General features: G+C 41.1%; 1 protein-coding gene across 3 annotated transcripts in view; it reads left to right on the forward strand.

The window, feature by feature from the left end:
• The window catches only part of Aadat (aminoadipate aminotransferase), a 38,186-nt gene that overhangs the window by 5,394 nt on the left and 17,184 nt on the right, over positions 1-15,608 (forward strand). For all 3 annotated transcript variants that reach the window (XM_023700110.1, XM_023700111.1, XM_004640235.2), the window contains one exon: positions 702-834. In XM_023700110.1, the coding sequence (XP_023555878.1) occupies positions 702-834 (133 nt within the window). The remainder of the gene's footprint in view (positions 1-701; positions 835-15,608) is intronic.

Genomic DNA, 15,608 nt, shown 5'->3' on the forward strand with positions numbered 1-15,608 from the left:
GAAAGAAGGAAGGAAGGAAATAGGTGATCCAGGGGTTTCTAGTGAAACAATAAACCTGGGTAATTTTCTAATACTGTAATTATGTCCCCTTTTAAGCAAGCAATTATGCAAATACATTTCACAGGTTCAAATGTCTAATTTCTTAAAGGCAAGTTGAAGCATTCCTTAAAACTTTCTTCACCTGATCTTCAAATGATAAGGGATGCTTTATGAAGTCTACAGATTACACTTTATTAAACTCTTGTTATGTGAATGAAGAGCATATTGAAATGTAACATACAGCAATGATATGTAGTACATAGATAGGCTTTTCTTTCCATGATATGCAGGACCTTTGAGCCTGAACTTCTAGGCAGACTCTAGGAAGCTCCCTAAAGAAAATAAGGAATGTTATGCAGTGAATATTTTAGCTTAAAAGAAAGAAATTCAGGCTTTGAAACAAGGAGGATGTACACTCAAATCTCAGGTCATTGATTAAGTGGATGACGTTGTGTGAATTTCCAGATGACTGAATTTCTATGAATTTCCAAACCTTTAAATTTATTGCCTTAGCTTCTAAATAAGAATATTGATTTTGGCAAAAGCATTTGAGAGTCTTCAATTGAATATATGATGGGTTTGATCTAAAGCTACCATTTACCTCCTTCTACTGTCACAATGAGAGTTATTACTATAAACTTACAAATACTTTGTGGCTTTAGAATTCCAGAGCTTGTGTCCTGGCTCAAACGGTTCCAAATAAAATTGCACAATCCTCCCACCACACATTACGCACCTCCTCAAGGACAGCTGGATCTCTGTATCACATCGGGCTGCCAAGATGGTCTTTGTAAGGTAAGACTGAAAGGAAAAGGTAGCCAAGGTGCAGAATCGAGTATGTTCCTAGGTACAGGCATCTCTTACTTAACCATAGGAGGATCGCATTTTGAAAAATCACTGATAGTCTTTCTTATCCTCACGTGAAATTGTAAACAGGAAACTCAGAGACACAAAGCATAGGGTGGGATTGGGTAACACAGGCAAGACATATACATGGGGAGTCTTAGCCACATGTAAATATCAAATCCAAATACTTTAGGTTAATCTGTTGATCGTGTCTTCTACTTTCCTTTGTTGTGAAAGTGAAGACTTTAACTACTTTATTATCTGTAGTTAGTGGCATTCAACAGCCTGGTGTTTCCTAAACATGTGCCTTCATTCAATGCCTTGGAGGGGGCCCTGCCCTGTAGCTCAGTTCTTTAAGTGGCTGCTTCAACAAAGCAGTCAGGCTCAGGTTGTTGTGGTTCGATCCCCACAACTCAAGCCAGCCAAACCTGCCCTGAAGGCATTCGGAGAAAAAAAAAATCCAATGCCTTGGAGCTGGCAGCCTTTAAACTAAGATTTCTGCAATGTGAACCTTGAAATTCTATGAAAAGCTTTGTAAAACTGCATAATTTCATCTGCCTCCAAGATCCAGGTCAGCATTTGACTTCTAGCTATGTGTTATTGTGAAAGTTCGGTATGATTTTTAGATTCTTTAAAGGGAGTGTCCTCATGCTCCTGAGATGCCAACTTGATTCACTTGCACCCCTGAGAATAGAATCTCTCTCCTACCAGGGCTGATATTTTGTCTTGTCCTTGGCCACACTTCTCTAGAGCTATATACAATGTCACTCAACTTACAGTGAGACTATGTCCTGATAAGCTCATCTTAAGTTGAAAATATGCTAAGTCCAAAATGCATTGAATACACTGAACCTACTAAAAATAATAACTTGGCAGCACAGTACGCTGCGGAGTGCATGTTGTTCACCCTCCAGACTGCATGTCCAATCAGGAGCTGCTGCCGCCTGGCATTTTAGGAGACTGTTGTGCCACATATTGCTGCTCTGCAGATGCTCAATATTCAAAAATCTAAGTATGGTTTCTCCTGAGTGCATATAACTTTTACACCAGCCTAAAGTGGAAAAATTATATCGAGCCCTTGTAAGTCAGGGACCGTCTGTGTGTGTCTGTTTCTAACTTCTCGGGGCAGTTTCTTTCCTCCCTCTCTCTGTTCCCCCTCCCCACTCTCCTTCCAGTATTACGTCTGCCTCCCTGCTGGGCTCCTTGAACCTCTGCAGAGAAAATCACCACTGAGTAGACCTCATAAGGAGAGAATACGCTTCTGGTCAGTTTAATCTACTTCCTTTCTTCTCTTTTTTATGAATAATTAGTTGTAGAAAAATATTCCGGGTATTCAGTCTTCACATCTGAATTAATATGACTTATCTGCATTCATCTTAAATCAGAGGAGCTTTCTCATTTTGTGAAAAATGCCATCAGTTTTACTTCAATAAGCTTTTACTAAATTATCATAAAATAAATTGTAGTAAAAATATATTTAAATGTCTATAAGTAAAAATAATTTTTCTTACTATTTTTGAATTTAATTATGAAAAATAAAAGGATTAGCTACTGAGTGCTTACCGGATGAGAAATGTTTGTAATTATATGGATGATATTTTAAAAGTCTCATTCAATACTATTATTTTCTTTATTATTAATTTCATTGAGAAAGAAGTAGCAATGAGACAGTTTCAAAACAGGTTAGTAGGACAGTTACAATAATTAATACATTGCATATTGTTGTCTTTGTAGTAGTTATTCATAGTACAAGATGCAGACATGATATCTTGTCTAAACACTATTGATACAAATCTTTCTTCTCATTGAACTCAGAGCAAGTAGCTGTATATCTATCCTAACTATTTTGTATATACAGATATAGACATATTTTTTTTCACTACAAAATGGTCCTTCATTTATATCCCCCTTTTTTTGTTTAGTTTTGTCAGAGATCAATACAATTATTTTCTTAGGACAAGATTCTGTGAACCTTTTTCTGCAGGAAAAAAAAATTGCCTAAGACAGTTTCTTCTGTCTCTATCGCTACACCGGTCATATTAAAGGAGGCAGATAGCATCTGTAGTCAAATAAATCAATAACAATCAATAACACATTCTATAGACATGCTTATCATAAGGGCCTTCGCAGGAATCTGGTTTAACATTTCTTCCAGTATGTTCTCGAAGACAGATGTTATTTTAGGTTCCTATTTTGACTGTATCTTTTTTATGAGAAACAGCATCCCCCTTTAATTTACAGTATTTGCTGTGTGTCCCCCTCATTGTGGAAATGTACATAATTAGGATATGTTTGACTTCTTGGCAGCTTTCCTCCACCCAGGTGACTTCTTTGGTGGTAAGATGTCCTGCAAACCTGAGTCACTTAGAAACTTTTTGGTGGAACATACTGTTCTTTATATAAAGTCAGAAGATCTAGAAGAGATAGGTGAATTGAACATCACCACATGACAACTGGGCAAACAAAAATCAGAACTTATATCTGGATTGAAAATTCCCTTATTTTTAATGTTGAAATGCAGATTGTTGCAATGATTGGAAGCAGGACTTGGAGACAGAAGTGTGAAATGTCACTCAGACGTGGATGACTTTGTGGTTCTGCACCCAAGCGAATGGCACCACCTTCTCCATCTCTTGGGTTTGCTAGCCAGAGGTCTAGGGGTTCCTCTCCACCACTCCTTCTCACTCCCCTAGAGTCCATAATTGTGTCCTGTTGGTTTTCATTTCTTTCATTAATATTATTGGTACACAGGGCCAGTGAGATAGCTCAGCAGACTAAGCATCTACTTAGGCAAGTGCAGGGACTGGGGTTCCATTCCTGGCACCACTGGCCACACCCCCAGGCACACTGAGCGGGCTACTGTCTCAGGGTATGGTGCTACATGCCTGTAATTCCAGCACTGGGGAGGCCGGAAACAGGAGGATCACTACGGGTCCAAGCTGCATAGTGAGACCCTGTATTAAATACGTTTTTTTAAAAAAATTATTGGTACACTTTTGATATACGTAATGATCACATTCATTTTAGGAAATTTGTATCTGTACATAATATATTTTTATTTTTTCTTTTCCCCATCTGCCTCCCCTCCCTTTGACCTTTCTTCCCCTCCTCATTACAAAAGTTTGCTTCCAGTTTCTTTTTCTTTAGTCTCTTTTTTCTTTTCCTTGCCCACCCCCCCCAACCTTCCTGTTCCCCTTCCTTTTGAACTTTTGTTTCCTGCTTCTGGATATCTGTTCTCCATTTTGGTCTTTAAGCTTTCTATTACTTACACAAGAGAAACAATATGACATTTAAACATGTATCTGATTTATTGCATTTAAAAGTATGATCTCAGGTCCATCAGTTTACCCAGAAATGCTTCAAGTTTATCCTTCTTTATGGCAGAACAGTGCTAAATTGTATAGAAAAGCCACACTTTCTTTATCCATTCATGCATTGATGGACATGTCGGCTCCTTCCAAGACTAAGCTTTCCTTTTTTTGATAAGATTAGCTAAGAGTTTGCTATTTTAATCATTCAAAGAGCAAATTCTGCAATTCATTCATTCTCTGTATTATTTTTTTCAGTACCAGGGATCAAACTCAGGACCTTGCACTTGCCAGGCAGGCACTTATGCCCCTGAGCTATCTCCTTGGCCCATGTATTATTTTCATAGTCTCAACTGCACTAGTTTCTGCTCTGATCTTTATAATTCCTCCCTTGCATGTGCTTTGAGTTTGACTTGCTCTTCTTTTTCTAGAAACTGCAGCTTCAACATTAGGTTATTTATTTGAGCTCCTTCTGCCTTTCTGATGTGGGAATTTATAACTATGAATTTCTGTTATAGGACTTCTTTCATGGTATTCCATAAGTTTCAGTATGTTATACTGCCATTACTACTGAAGTTTAGAAATTATTTTCTTCATTAATTTCATCTGTGACCATTTGCTCATTCAGGAGGAAAGTATTTAATGTCCATGAATTTTTGAAGTTCTTGTGGTTTCTTTTCCCATTGATTCTCAATTTCATTGGACTATGATCTCATCATATGTGTGGGATAAGATCACTTCTGTTGCATTTGCCTAAGGATGTTTTATGAGCAGACATGTAGTATTTTTTGGCATAAGTCCTATGTACAGCTGAGAAGAATGTGTATTCTGCTGTTGTGGAGTGGAATAGATATCTACTAAGTCTATTTTCTCAAATGGTTCTTCAGTGGCAAATACAAACATGGAAATGGCACCCTGGATTGGGAGGCATATTTATTTACATTAACAGGCATTGATTGGGATCATTCCTAGATTATCAGGCCCAAACTTTGGTGGCCCATGGCTTTTATATGATGTGCAAGTAAGAAATACAAGGGAGGTACAAAGGTGAGACAGAACAGCTTGGCAGCTCTGATCAGCTAGCAGGGGCAGAACATTAGTTACAAGGGTAGATTAATGATCATCAGCTTGTGAAGCTGGGTACAGTGGTGCAGCCAGGCATTCTGCTCTCATGGTTAAGAGGTCAAGAAAGTGACCACACAGCCATGAAGCAGTTACAGAGCTAGGCAGTTTCAAAAGAATGAACTTTTTAAAAGAAGTCAGACCTTGGAATCATCCCTGTCTCAGGTTTCCTTCTTGAGCCCAGTCATTTAACTTCTGTTTTGCAGAGCTCCTCAGACTATTCCAGATTCGTTAGGATAGAAACAGTAGGGGTTATTTGCAGGGCATTACAAACTTCTGTTTGTTGTTCTTGTTCAGATAACTGAGGGATGTCCTTAAGGTGTATCAAGGGCTGGCCAAATAGCTCAGCAGATTAAAATGCCTGCAAACAGGCGCAGGGGCTGGGAGTTCCATCCCCAGGCCCAAAGTGCTGGCCCCACCCCCAGGGTATGCTGAGATGGCAATTGAGACTGGGCGTGGTGGGGCACGCCTGTAATCCCAGCTCTTGGGAGGCTATAAACAGGTGGATCACTAGGAGTCTGATCTAGTAGTGAGACCCAGAACACCCCATAGACCCTTCCCTAAAATACAAAAAGAAAGAAAAGGTGTATCATTGCCCACCCCCTTAATACGAGGATATGAACACATATTCCCAAGAGGGACAGTCACATTCTGGTTGGATCTGCAGCCCTGTGCATCTGTATTTGTTTCCAGGGCACTTATAGAAATCAAAGGCCACCAGAGCAGATTCCCTATGGGATCATCTAGGCTCTTTTTGACAAAAAGATAACCACATGCCTGGAATGGTAATAATTTGGCAAAGGTCAAGTCCAAGAATTGCTGGACCTTGTCCATTCCAGACTTTGGACTGAATTACCTCCCGGGTGTCAGTTTTTACTAGGAAATTCTCAATAGGAGCTCAGCTTGTGGCAATTTGATTTCTTGTGGTTAAATTAAACAGAGCCAGAATCCAGACCCCAACATTAAATGTCAGCACATTGGTAACAACAAACATCTTTTAATTATAACTGATAGCTCTACATAGGCTTTTTAGATGAGGAAGACGATTTAAAATAACACGTGCTGGTTGTGGTGGCTAACTGGGACCTCACCCGCGTTTCTGTGGAGATGGGCATATGGAATACTGGAGACCTCACAACTTCTTAGCTAAACTGCCTCTAACTCCTTGCCAAAGGCACAGCCAGGCAGGCACCTGGTTGGTCTCTCTCTCCTTTGTCACCTGTGCCACTGTTCAAGGGTACACAATGTACACCATAGGAGATAGAATGAAAACTCATTAGTTTAAACTACAGTTCCTGAGACTGAACATGATAACACACACCTGTAATCCCAGGTCTTGGGAGGCCATAAGCAGGTGGATCACTATGAGTCCAATCTAGTAGTGAGACCCTGAATACCCTGTAGACCCTTCCCTAAAACACACACAAAAAAAAAGTATATCATTTTTAAGATCTTATCTATTATTTTTATGTTTCTTAAGGTAAAGTTTTAAAAATGAAAAATAACAAGGAAAAAATTCAAGATTCATGGAAAAGAAGAGTTAATGTTTTAATTGTTTGATCAGTATTGCATGCCTATAACTGGAAGTCTAAGCAACAAATTTGATGATAACAATACATAATGTAATAGCCATTGTTAATTTCCTATTCTTGTTTTGAAATTCTGTACCATTTTTATTGTTTTATGTTACTTTGTTTTTATCTTTGTTCTTGTTATTGACTTTTCTTTTTTTCCTCTTTAAAATAAAATTTTGATAAAGAAGAAGACACAGCAGGCAAGCTTTGGCCAAAATCACTCTGCACAGCATATATAGCCTGTCCTCACAGAGCTACTTCCATCCATAAACAGGGAGCACACAGCATCTGTGTGTGTGTGTGTGTGTGTGTGTGTGTGTGTGTGTGTGTGTGTGTGACAGCATCTTTTGGAACAGGTTTGTCCTGGTGTAGCATGTGGCACATGAACATTTAAGTCTCAGCCCAGGGTGAGCTTGTCAGCTTTCTTGATGAGAAAGACAGTGGCTGCTAGATCACTGAGCCAGTTTCTTCCAGGTATTATAGCAGAGTTTTTGTGTCCTTCCTACGGGCAACTTTGGTGTCATCAATCAGAAGCAGAGAAGAGGAAACAAGATTTTGAACCTCTAAGATAGTTCAAAATCCAGAACGGGGGTCTTTCCATTTCTAACTAAAGGCAGAAGAAGGCATACTTTAGGTCCAGGCAGGTATACAGCAGGGGGTGGGTGGCAGAAGACTGAAGCAAATTGTAATGGCATGGGAACAGGAGAGGTGCACTATTTGACGCAAGTGAGGGTTGCCTTGGGCCAGAGTTCAGTCTCCACAGGGCCATGATTGATAGCAAGCCCCAGGGGTGAGTCCTTTACTTATACTTCTGGAAATGAGTCTCTCAAAATTTCAGGGTTATGATTGTCCAGCATTTCAGGCCAATGTTGGTGCTATTCTTCCTCCCAGGATATACTCAGAGTCAATATCAAGTCTGGGACAGTAGGCCTAAGGGTGCCAGAGGCTGGTCATGACCCAGGAGAGGTATAGGGCACTTCAGCATGTACAGGAATTCATGTTTGATAAAATGTCCATCAATCTCACAGGAGCTGTTTTGGCATAAATTCCTTTCATTGGGGACTCCTGTGGGTAACTTCAGTAAATTTTTGTATGTTTATTAGCTTCTTGCCTCCCTCTTTGAGATCTGTCAAGAGAGTAATGTCATACTCATCTAAGGCTTCATGGCCCTCTCTCGCGTCATAGTCCTAGCTTGGACACATTCCAGGGAAGACTGCGTTCATCCAAACATCAAGATCAACCACAGTGGCAGGAACTTTTGACTCTAACCAGGCTTGGGTCCCATCTAAATACAGCTGCGTTCTTCAGTATTACACAGAGCAAAAAGGAGTTGTTGACAGTCATCCCCTCTTAGCCAGTGGCTCCACAGGTGTGGGTCCAAGGTGGAAGAGTTTTTAACCCCTTATGGCAATTGAGTCTAAGTAAATTACTGTGGGAGAGCAAGAGGCTGTGGTGCAGGAGCAGAACTGTCTATGGTGGCATCACAGCTGGCTAAGCAGTGTGGGGTTGAGGCGTGTAAGGAGGAGGTAGATCAGACTCAGGATCATTGGGCAGAACAGGGTAAGGCTTTCTTGGCTTGGGCTGAATATGAGAGCCTCTCAAACAGCCTTGTGGGTTTGTGGTGACAATTAGAATGGCTTTCTTGTTGTGCAGGACACAGGTGCAGAGCCAAGATGGAAGAGATCTTAACTCCCTTTTTGATTTCCATGAGAAGTGCTAGACTCGGATGTTTCTAGGCAAGGTGACCTTTGGAAAGGCCATAGCAACTCATTTGTCAGGGGTGACAGTCCAGTTTTTCCTCAGGCAAAGTGTGGAACTCTGAAAGAGTTGCTGGCAGTCCTATCTTGGTAAGTGTTAGGTAACACCATCTGACCAGGATAAGCCTGTGTCAGGGGGCCTTTGTAGCTGAATGTAGGCAGTAGCCAGCTGGAACCAATTCAATTGCCTAGAAATAGACTAGTCAGGAGCCAGGAATGAAGCTGTAGGTGACAGTAGCAGCTGCAGCAGCCCATGAGGGTGCCAAGGTGGAATTCTCAGGAGGAATGGGCCTCTTCTTCCTTTTTTTTTTTTTTTTTTTTTTTTTTTTTTTTCTTTATCTTTGAGATGCAGAGAGTACTTTGGTTTCATTTTTAAATCCATAAAAGCCCCTTTTCTTACAGTCAGGAACTGTAGTTTAAACTAATGAGTTTTCATTCTATCTCCTATGGTGTACACTGTGTACTCTTGAACAGTGGCACAGCAGACAAAGGAGAGAGAGACCAACCAGGTGCCTGCCTGGCTGTGCCTTTGGCAAGGAGTTAGAGGCAGTTTAGCTAAGAAGTTGTGAGGTCTCCAATATTCCATATGTCCATCTCCACAGAAACGCAGGTGAGGTCCCAGTTAGCCACCACAACCAGCACTTCCCAGTCTTCGGTGCACAGATGGAGCAACCTATTGTTTATGTTTTCTGTTCCTCTCACTCACATATTCCTGCAGCAGGCACTTGGAGGTCAAACTTTCCAACTTGCTTCACTTTAAGGAAGCCGTAACTAACAAGGAGTGATCAAGTTCCTCTTCTGCTTGAACTGAGCTGGACTGACAGACTGATGAACTGGGGTTCTCCTAGGGGTCTCACTGGAGTCAGGTAGGTAGGCAGGCAGGTAAACACAGACAGACAGACAGACAGACAGGCAGGCAGGCAGGCAGACAGACAGACAGACAGACAGACAGATAGATTACATACTCCTCCCTTTGGGTGAACCAGAAATGTTCCTCCAGACCAATGAGGAGACTCAAGAAATCTTCAGGGCATGCCTTCCATCAGGACCTGGAGAGGTCCTTGCTCCATCCAAGAAGGCCACAAACAGTGACCAAAGAGCTCAGTATAGTTGGTCTTCCCAGTCAATGCACTAAATGCAAATGGCAAGCAGAAACACCAAAATGACACAAGGGACACACATGTCCCATTTATAGATCTGAAGGATTTGTAGGCAGATTTGTATTTATGTTGACAGTACTGATTGGGATCATTTCCAGAAAAACAGGCCTCAATCTCTAGTGGTCTACAGCTTTTAGATGATGCACATGCAAGAGGTAGAAAGACAAAACAGAACAGCCTGGCAGTTCTGGGTAGCTATCAGGGTAAGATCATTGGTTACAAGAGTAGGTTAATGATCACCAGTTTATAATGCTTGGTGCTGTCGTATAATCAGGCATGCGCGGTTATGCTCTTGTGGTCATGAGGGTCAAGAAAGTGACTACAAAGTCATCAAACAGAGTTTGACAGTTTAAAAACAACAAAGTTTTTATAAAAACAATTTCCCTTATACAGTTTTTCCCTTTTAGTTCAGGTCTAATATCTCTTTATCTGTCTGTCTATTTGTAATGGTGCTTGCTATTATATTAGTGCTTATTTGTTTTTTTATGTCATTTAATGTTTGTTTTACATAGTTGGGTGTGCTGATCACTTCCATGTGTATTTATCTTTCTTATCTCTTCCTCTTGGGATGGTCCCATAACAAGTATGTGGTGATGGTCTCTATCTCTTTTGGTTAGTTGTGACCTAAAATTTACTTTGTCTGCAAGTAGAATAGCTACCTCCATTTTTTTTCTGGATTCCTGTCACTTGGAATATTGTTTCACACCCTTTGACTTTTAGTTACTCTTGATTAGTAAATTGAGATCATTTACATTTATAGTTGTAACTGATATATATTGACTTATCTTTGTCATATTATTTTTCTGTTGTTTGATCCCTTTCCTTTTTGTTTAATTGCCTTGTCTTATAGATTCCTTCTGTTGGGACTCATGGAACTGTTGTCTTTGATGTCTTTTTCTAGAATATCCTTCAGAACTTTTTGGAGTGCTCATTCAGTGGTCATGAATTTCTCTAATGTTCTTTATTATGGAAGTGTCTTAGTTCTCCACCAACTGTGATCATTGTATACATCAATCTGGGTCAGAGGATGTTCTTGTAGGGCTTGAAATACTTCACTCCAAATGCTCTTTGACTTAAAAGTTTGGGTTGGGATTCTGAGGGGTTTTCTTTTATCAATGATATGTTTCTTTTCTCCATTTTTCTTATTCTATTCTTGTGTTCAATTTCTGGAATCTTGAGTATTATATGCCTTGGGTAGTTTTTTCTTATCATGGCTAATTGAGGTTCTATATGCCTCACTTACTGTATGTCAAATTATTTTTCTGTGCTTGAGAGGTTTTCTTTGATGACCTTTGTGCTATTTTCTGATTTTTCCATCAATTCCAAACAATCTCATGTTGTTCTTCTTTGTGTAATGTAACACTGTTGAATTGATCTTTCCTGGTCCCTTGCTGTTTTTAAGGTCTTTGATGATCAATAAGCACAAACCTGTTGTCCAGATCTGATTCTGTCCTCACACTGGTTGATTATATTGCATATACTTTCAATAGTATTTTTAATTTCTTGAATATCTATCTGAATCTATTTCATGGAATCCAGTTCTTTTGTATGTTGGGTATTCATGATTTCTATCACTTTTTTAGACTCTTCTGTTCTTTTATCTACTCCTCTCTAGATTCACTAATAATGTCCTTCATTATAGTTATAATCTCCTTAATTATCTTCCCTTTAAGTTATAATCTCCTTAATTATCTTCCCTTTAAGGTAAGAGTTAGAAATCTTGAAACCCATAAGTTCCACTAGAAAGGAAACCTTGTAATATACCTACATTGACCCAAGAAAGATTGACAGCACTCCCCAGCAAATCATTCTTTTTGAGGAGGCTTAGGTGAGGTTCATTTTTTGGTTCATTGATTCATGCCAAGTGTGTTCCACATCTTGAGTTTGAACGTGGGAGCCATCTGAGCATGTGCCTGAGTCAGGCTCTTGTGTCCCAGTCACAGACATGTGCTTCCCAGGATCCAGCACGATACCTCAGTGGTTGAAATGCTGCCCAAAGCCTGGGAGCAGGGTCTGGCCTCCTGAGCCACCTTCAGCCTGCTATCCTGAGAAGTGGCCCAGTGCTTCTGTGGGAGCTCCCACTCCTTCCTTAATCTTTGATCTCCCTCCTGATCAGTACATTTCAAGAGAGACAGCTCCCACTCTGAGCATGTTGTGGTACTTCTGAGGTGGCCATGTGACTCAGCTCCATAGATTTCCATATGCCCCATTATTTCTGCACCCACCTTACCTCATGTTCACAAATGCCCACCCCTTCCTAGATGGCATTCAATTTGATTAAATTTTAGGTGACCCATTCCCACTTACTTGGCCTATCAGAAGTTATTGGCAGGCATACATGCTCTGGAATTCTAGTTTTGTGGATTCTGCTAATCACAGTCTCCATTGTAGACTTATTTTCTAGTGGCTGCACCATGTATTTTGAAATTGAAATTTTTTTAAGGGGGTAGCTGAATAAGAAGCAGAAGGATGAAGCAAGCAGAGTGTGAACTTGTGTCCTCCCAGAGTTATGCCCTCGAGCTTTCTTTGTAACATGGGATGCTCCTTTAAAGCTAGGGGAGACCTTAGCAGAAGGGAGTAATGGGGGAGCCCCTCTGGCTCATGTCACTGTTCTGACACCTTGGGCAGTTCTGTGGAGGAGTCCTAGGGTTCTGTGCACCAGTTCCCTTTTAGGCATGAATGTCTGCTCTCATTCCATCATTCTTTGCATTCTTCACTCAGCAAATACTTATTGAACACCTGGGTGCCAGGCACTGTGCTGGGTGCTGCACATACCCCTGAGTCAGACAAGGTCCCTACTCTCACTGAGTTTATTTCTGGTGGAGAACACAGATGATAAGTAAACAAATAAGGTAGTTTGAGGTAGTGGTTAAGTTCTATAAAGGAAATAAACTAGGGTGGTGATGTAGAGTGGGGGGTGGGGGAGTGGCATTAGCTAAGGTCATGGAGGACCCTGCCAGGGGATGCTGGGCTGGCCATGCCGTGCCTGGTGCAAGCTGCCCAGCAGGCTCTGCTTGCCTGGGGAAGGACAGGAGGACGGCCAGGGACCAGGTATGGGGTTGAGCACCCATGCAGTAGCCTGACTGCTGTAGGCTTGTTTTGAGTTTTCTGTTTTGTTTTTACTAGATTGACATTAAAAATTCTGTGGGGGAACTCAAGGAATGTTTAAAAGACCGAAAGTTCAAATGACATGAACAAAACCATCTGGTTCTCCCCTTTGTTTTGCTTCTCATTCCTGTTTCATTGATTTCCCACATGCAGCCCTCACGCTCAGAAAGTCTTGAGGAAATTAAGGGTCTGTGAAGCTCTGAAATGGGAGGTCAGATTGGTAGTTTCTGTCCACTGTCTCAGGCGGGAAAGCAATTTCTCAAAATAAGTACCAAAATACTAAAACTATGCTTTGATTTTTCTCTCCATGTTTGACTCAGTTCCTTCTGTTTGACTGGAAGGGGTTTTGGTATAACTGAAACCTCAGTTCATAGGAGAGTTGTAAGGAGTACACAGTATAGCAGGGGCCCATGGAAGTTTGGGTGGGGAAAATTTGTCCATATTGGGGTGAGCCCCATGTATGCTAACGAGCCTGGTCAGTCGCCTCACACACTCTTCCTCTCCACAGAGAGCATGATGTGGTCACTCGCTGGAGCCCCTTCCACACCCGCAGGCCTCAGTGTTACGTTCTATAATGTCTCATCACTCCTCATGTCACGGTAGCATGGAGCAGTAGAGAAAAGCCTAGACTTTTAGTTGCTAGAGAGCCAGTTGAAATATTATTCATAGAATCTTAGTTTTAGGAAAAATTGGTTTGATTGCTAGCTTTATTACTATTAGATGTGTGAGCTTGGGAGAACCACTTAACTTTTGAGTCTAGTTTTCTCACCCAATGAGGATATTAGGCTAAATGATTTCTGAGTTTCCAGCTAGTCCTAGAGTTCTATATTTCTACATAGTTGAATTATTTTATCATGCTGTTGCTGGGGAATCTGACTAATACTTTTGAAGCTACTAATTTTATGTCAACCTTTAAATTCCATAATTGTTATCTTCAGAAAATATTATTTGACCTATGAAATGTCCAAATCAATTTAATAAAATCACTTCATAACAGGAAAAAGATAACTAAACAATAAAAACACTAAAAACAATTATTCATGCTTATTTAAAAAGAGAACAACCAAGGAAAAAAAGTAAAACAAATTAAAAAGGGGAAAAACAGATCTCTCGTGGTTTCAGTCATGTGGTTATCTACTGGAATTTACAATTTTGTGCTAATGTCCAGCTCAGGGAGTGTCTCCTCTGTCACTGGTAGGCAAAGGAGGCAGACTGGACCTAGATTCCTGATGGATCCCAGCAACCCTACAGGAGGAATGAGCTGAGTAATGATTCTGGTGCTTTCAACTCCACAGAAGTTCAGGCTGATCTTGGCCTCTTGTGGGGTTTGGAAATGATTTGTTCAGCCTGCAACACTTTGAGTGTCTCTTGCCTGCTTTACCTCAGTTCTCTGATCCTGGAAATCAACCCATGGTTGTACTTTGCTGAGTCCCTGGGATCCCTGGAAGCAGCTAGCCCAAAGCTGCTCCCAATCACAGGTTCAATTTAGCCTCGCTAACATAGCATTTGACCAAGCTCCCTCTCCAAGGAATAAATGTACTGGGGTCACACGTCAGATGTTCAGAGCATCCTTGTTCAGCTCTCCTGGTTCATCTCTCTGTGGAGCCTTCCAGAGTAACCCACCTGTAGATCCCTGGAGTCACTGACCCTTACCATCTGTAGATTTGATTTTCCTCTTTCATACCCAGAGCCAGAAGTGAGGGAGGACAGTTCTATACCTCTTTTTTTCTGTGTGAGGCCTGTCTCTTCACTTTCCCTATGGGATCCTGTTCTCCTCTGAGATCCTTGCTGGTTCCTGAAATCCATGCCTCTCCTTTTTAGCCCCAACTGTCTCATTTTTATTCCTCCTCCATCTTCCTGGAAGGGAGCTGGGTTTCATTTCCTAACTACCTCGCAGTTCTCTATAATTCTGCCACCTTGTTCAACTATCCTTATCTGTCCCCAGAACTGCAGCACCAACTTTACACATATTATTTCATACTTCAACCAGAAGACTTTTTCCAAAATGACTGTATGACTCCTCCTCCTTGTTCCTTTCTTCAAATTCTTTCACCTTCTGTCTGAGTCACTTTTGCATCACTAGGATTCAATACATGACAGCCACAGTTGAAATGAGCAGTTAATTTTAGCATCTACAGCTTAAGTCCATGGGTGGAAGCCTTGAGGCAGAAGTGGCATGGTGGAAGAGTCCAGAAGGAGAAAGCTGTTTAAGTCAAGGCAGCCAGGAAATAGAGAAGGAAGGAGCCAAACAGAAAGACACACCAGGGGTCGTACTCCCAGCGGCCCCCCCTTCTATCCTTACCCGACCTACTTGATAGCACATGCAGCCAGTGAATACATTAGTCTATGAATCTACTAATGAATACAGTGTCCCATGATCTGTTCCACCTTCTCAAAGCCCTGCCTTTGAGCATATGAAAGTTCTTCAGAACATTCTGGATTTAAACCATGAAACCACCCTTCACTTGAATTCCTACATGGTATGACCACTGCCTACAACAACCAGGCCTCTCTCCACCCTCATCTTCACATGCCTCAAATCTCAGAAATTTTTCAGTTCCTGAAAATGTCTATATTGTCCCAGAATATGAATTCAATACCCCTCAGGAGGGCTGGGGAGATAACACAGTAGAATGAGCACTTGTCTGGCAAGTGCAGGGTCCTGAGTTCAATCCCCAGTACTAAAAAAAAAAA

This window comes from Octodon degus, unplaced genomic scaffold, assembly GCF_000260255.1.
Source record: "Octodon degus isolate 3935 unplaced genomic scaffold, OctDeg1.0 scaffold00121, whole genome shotgun sequence".
Classification (NCBI taxonomy): domain Eukaryota; kingdom Metazoa; phylum Chordata; class Mammalia; order Rodentia; family Octodontidae; genus Octodon; species Octodon degus.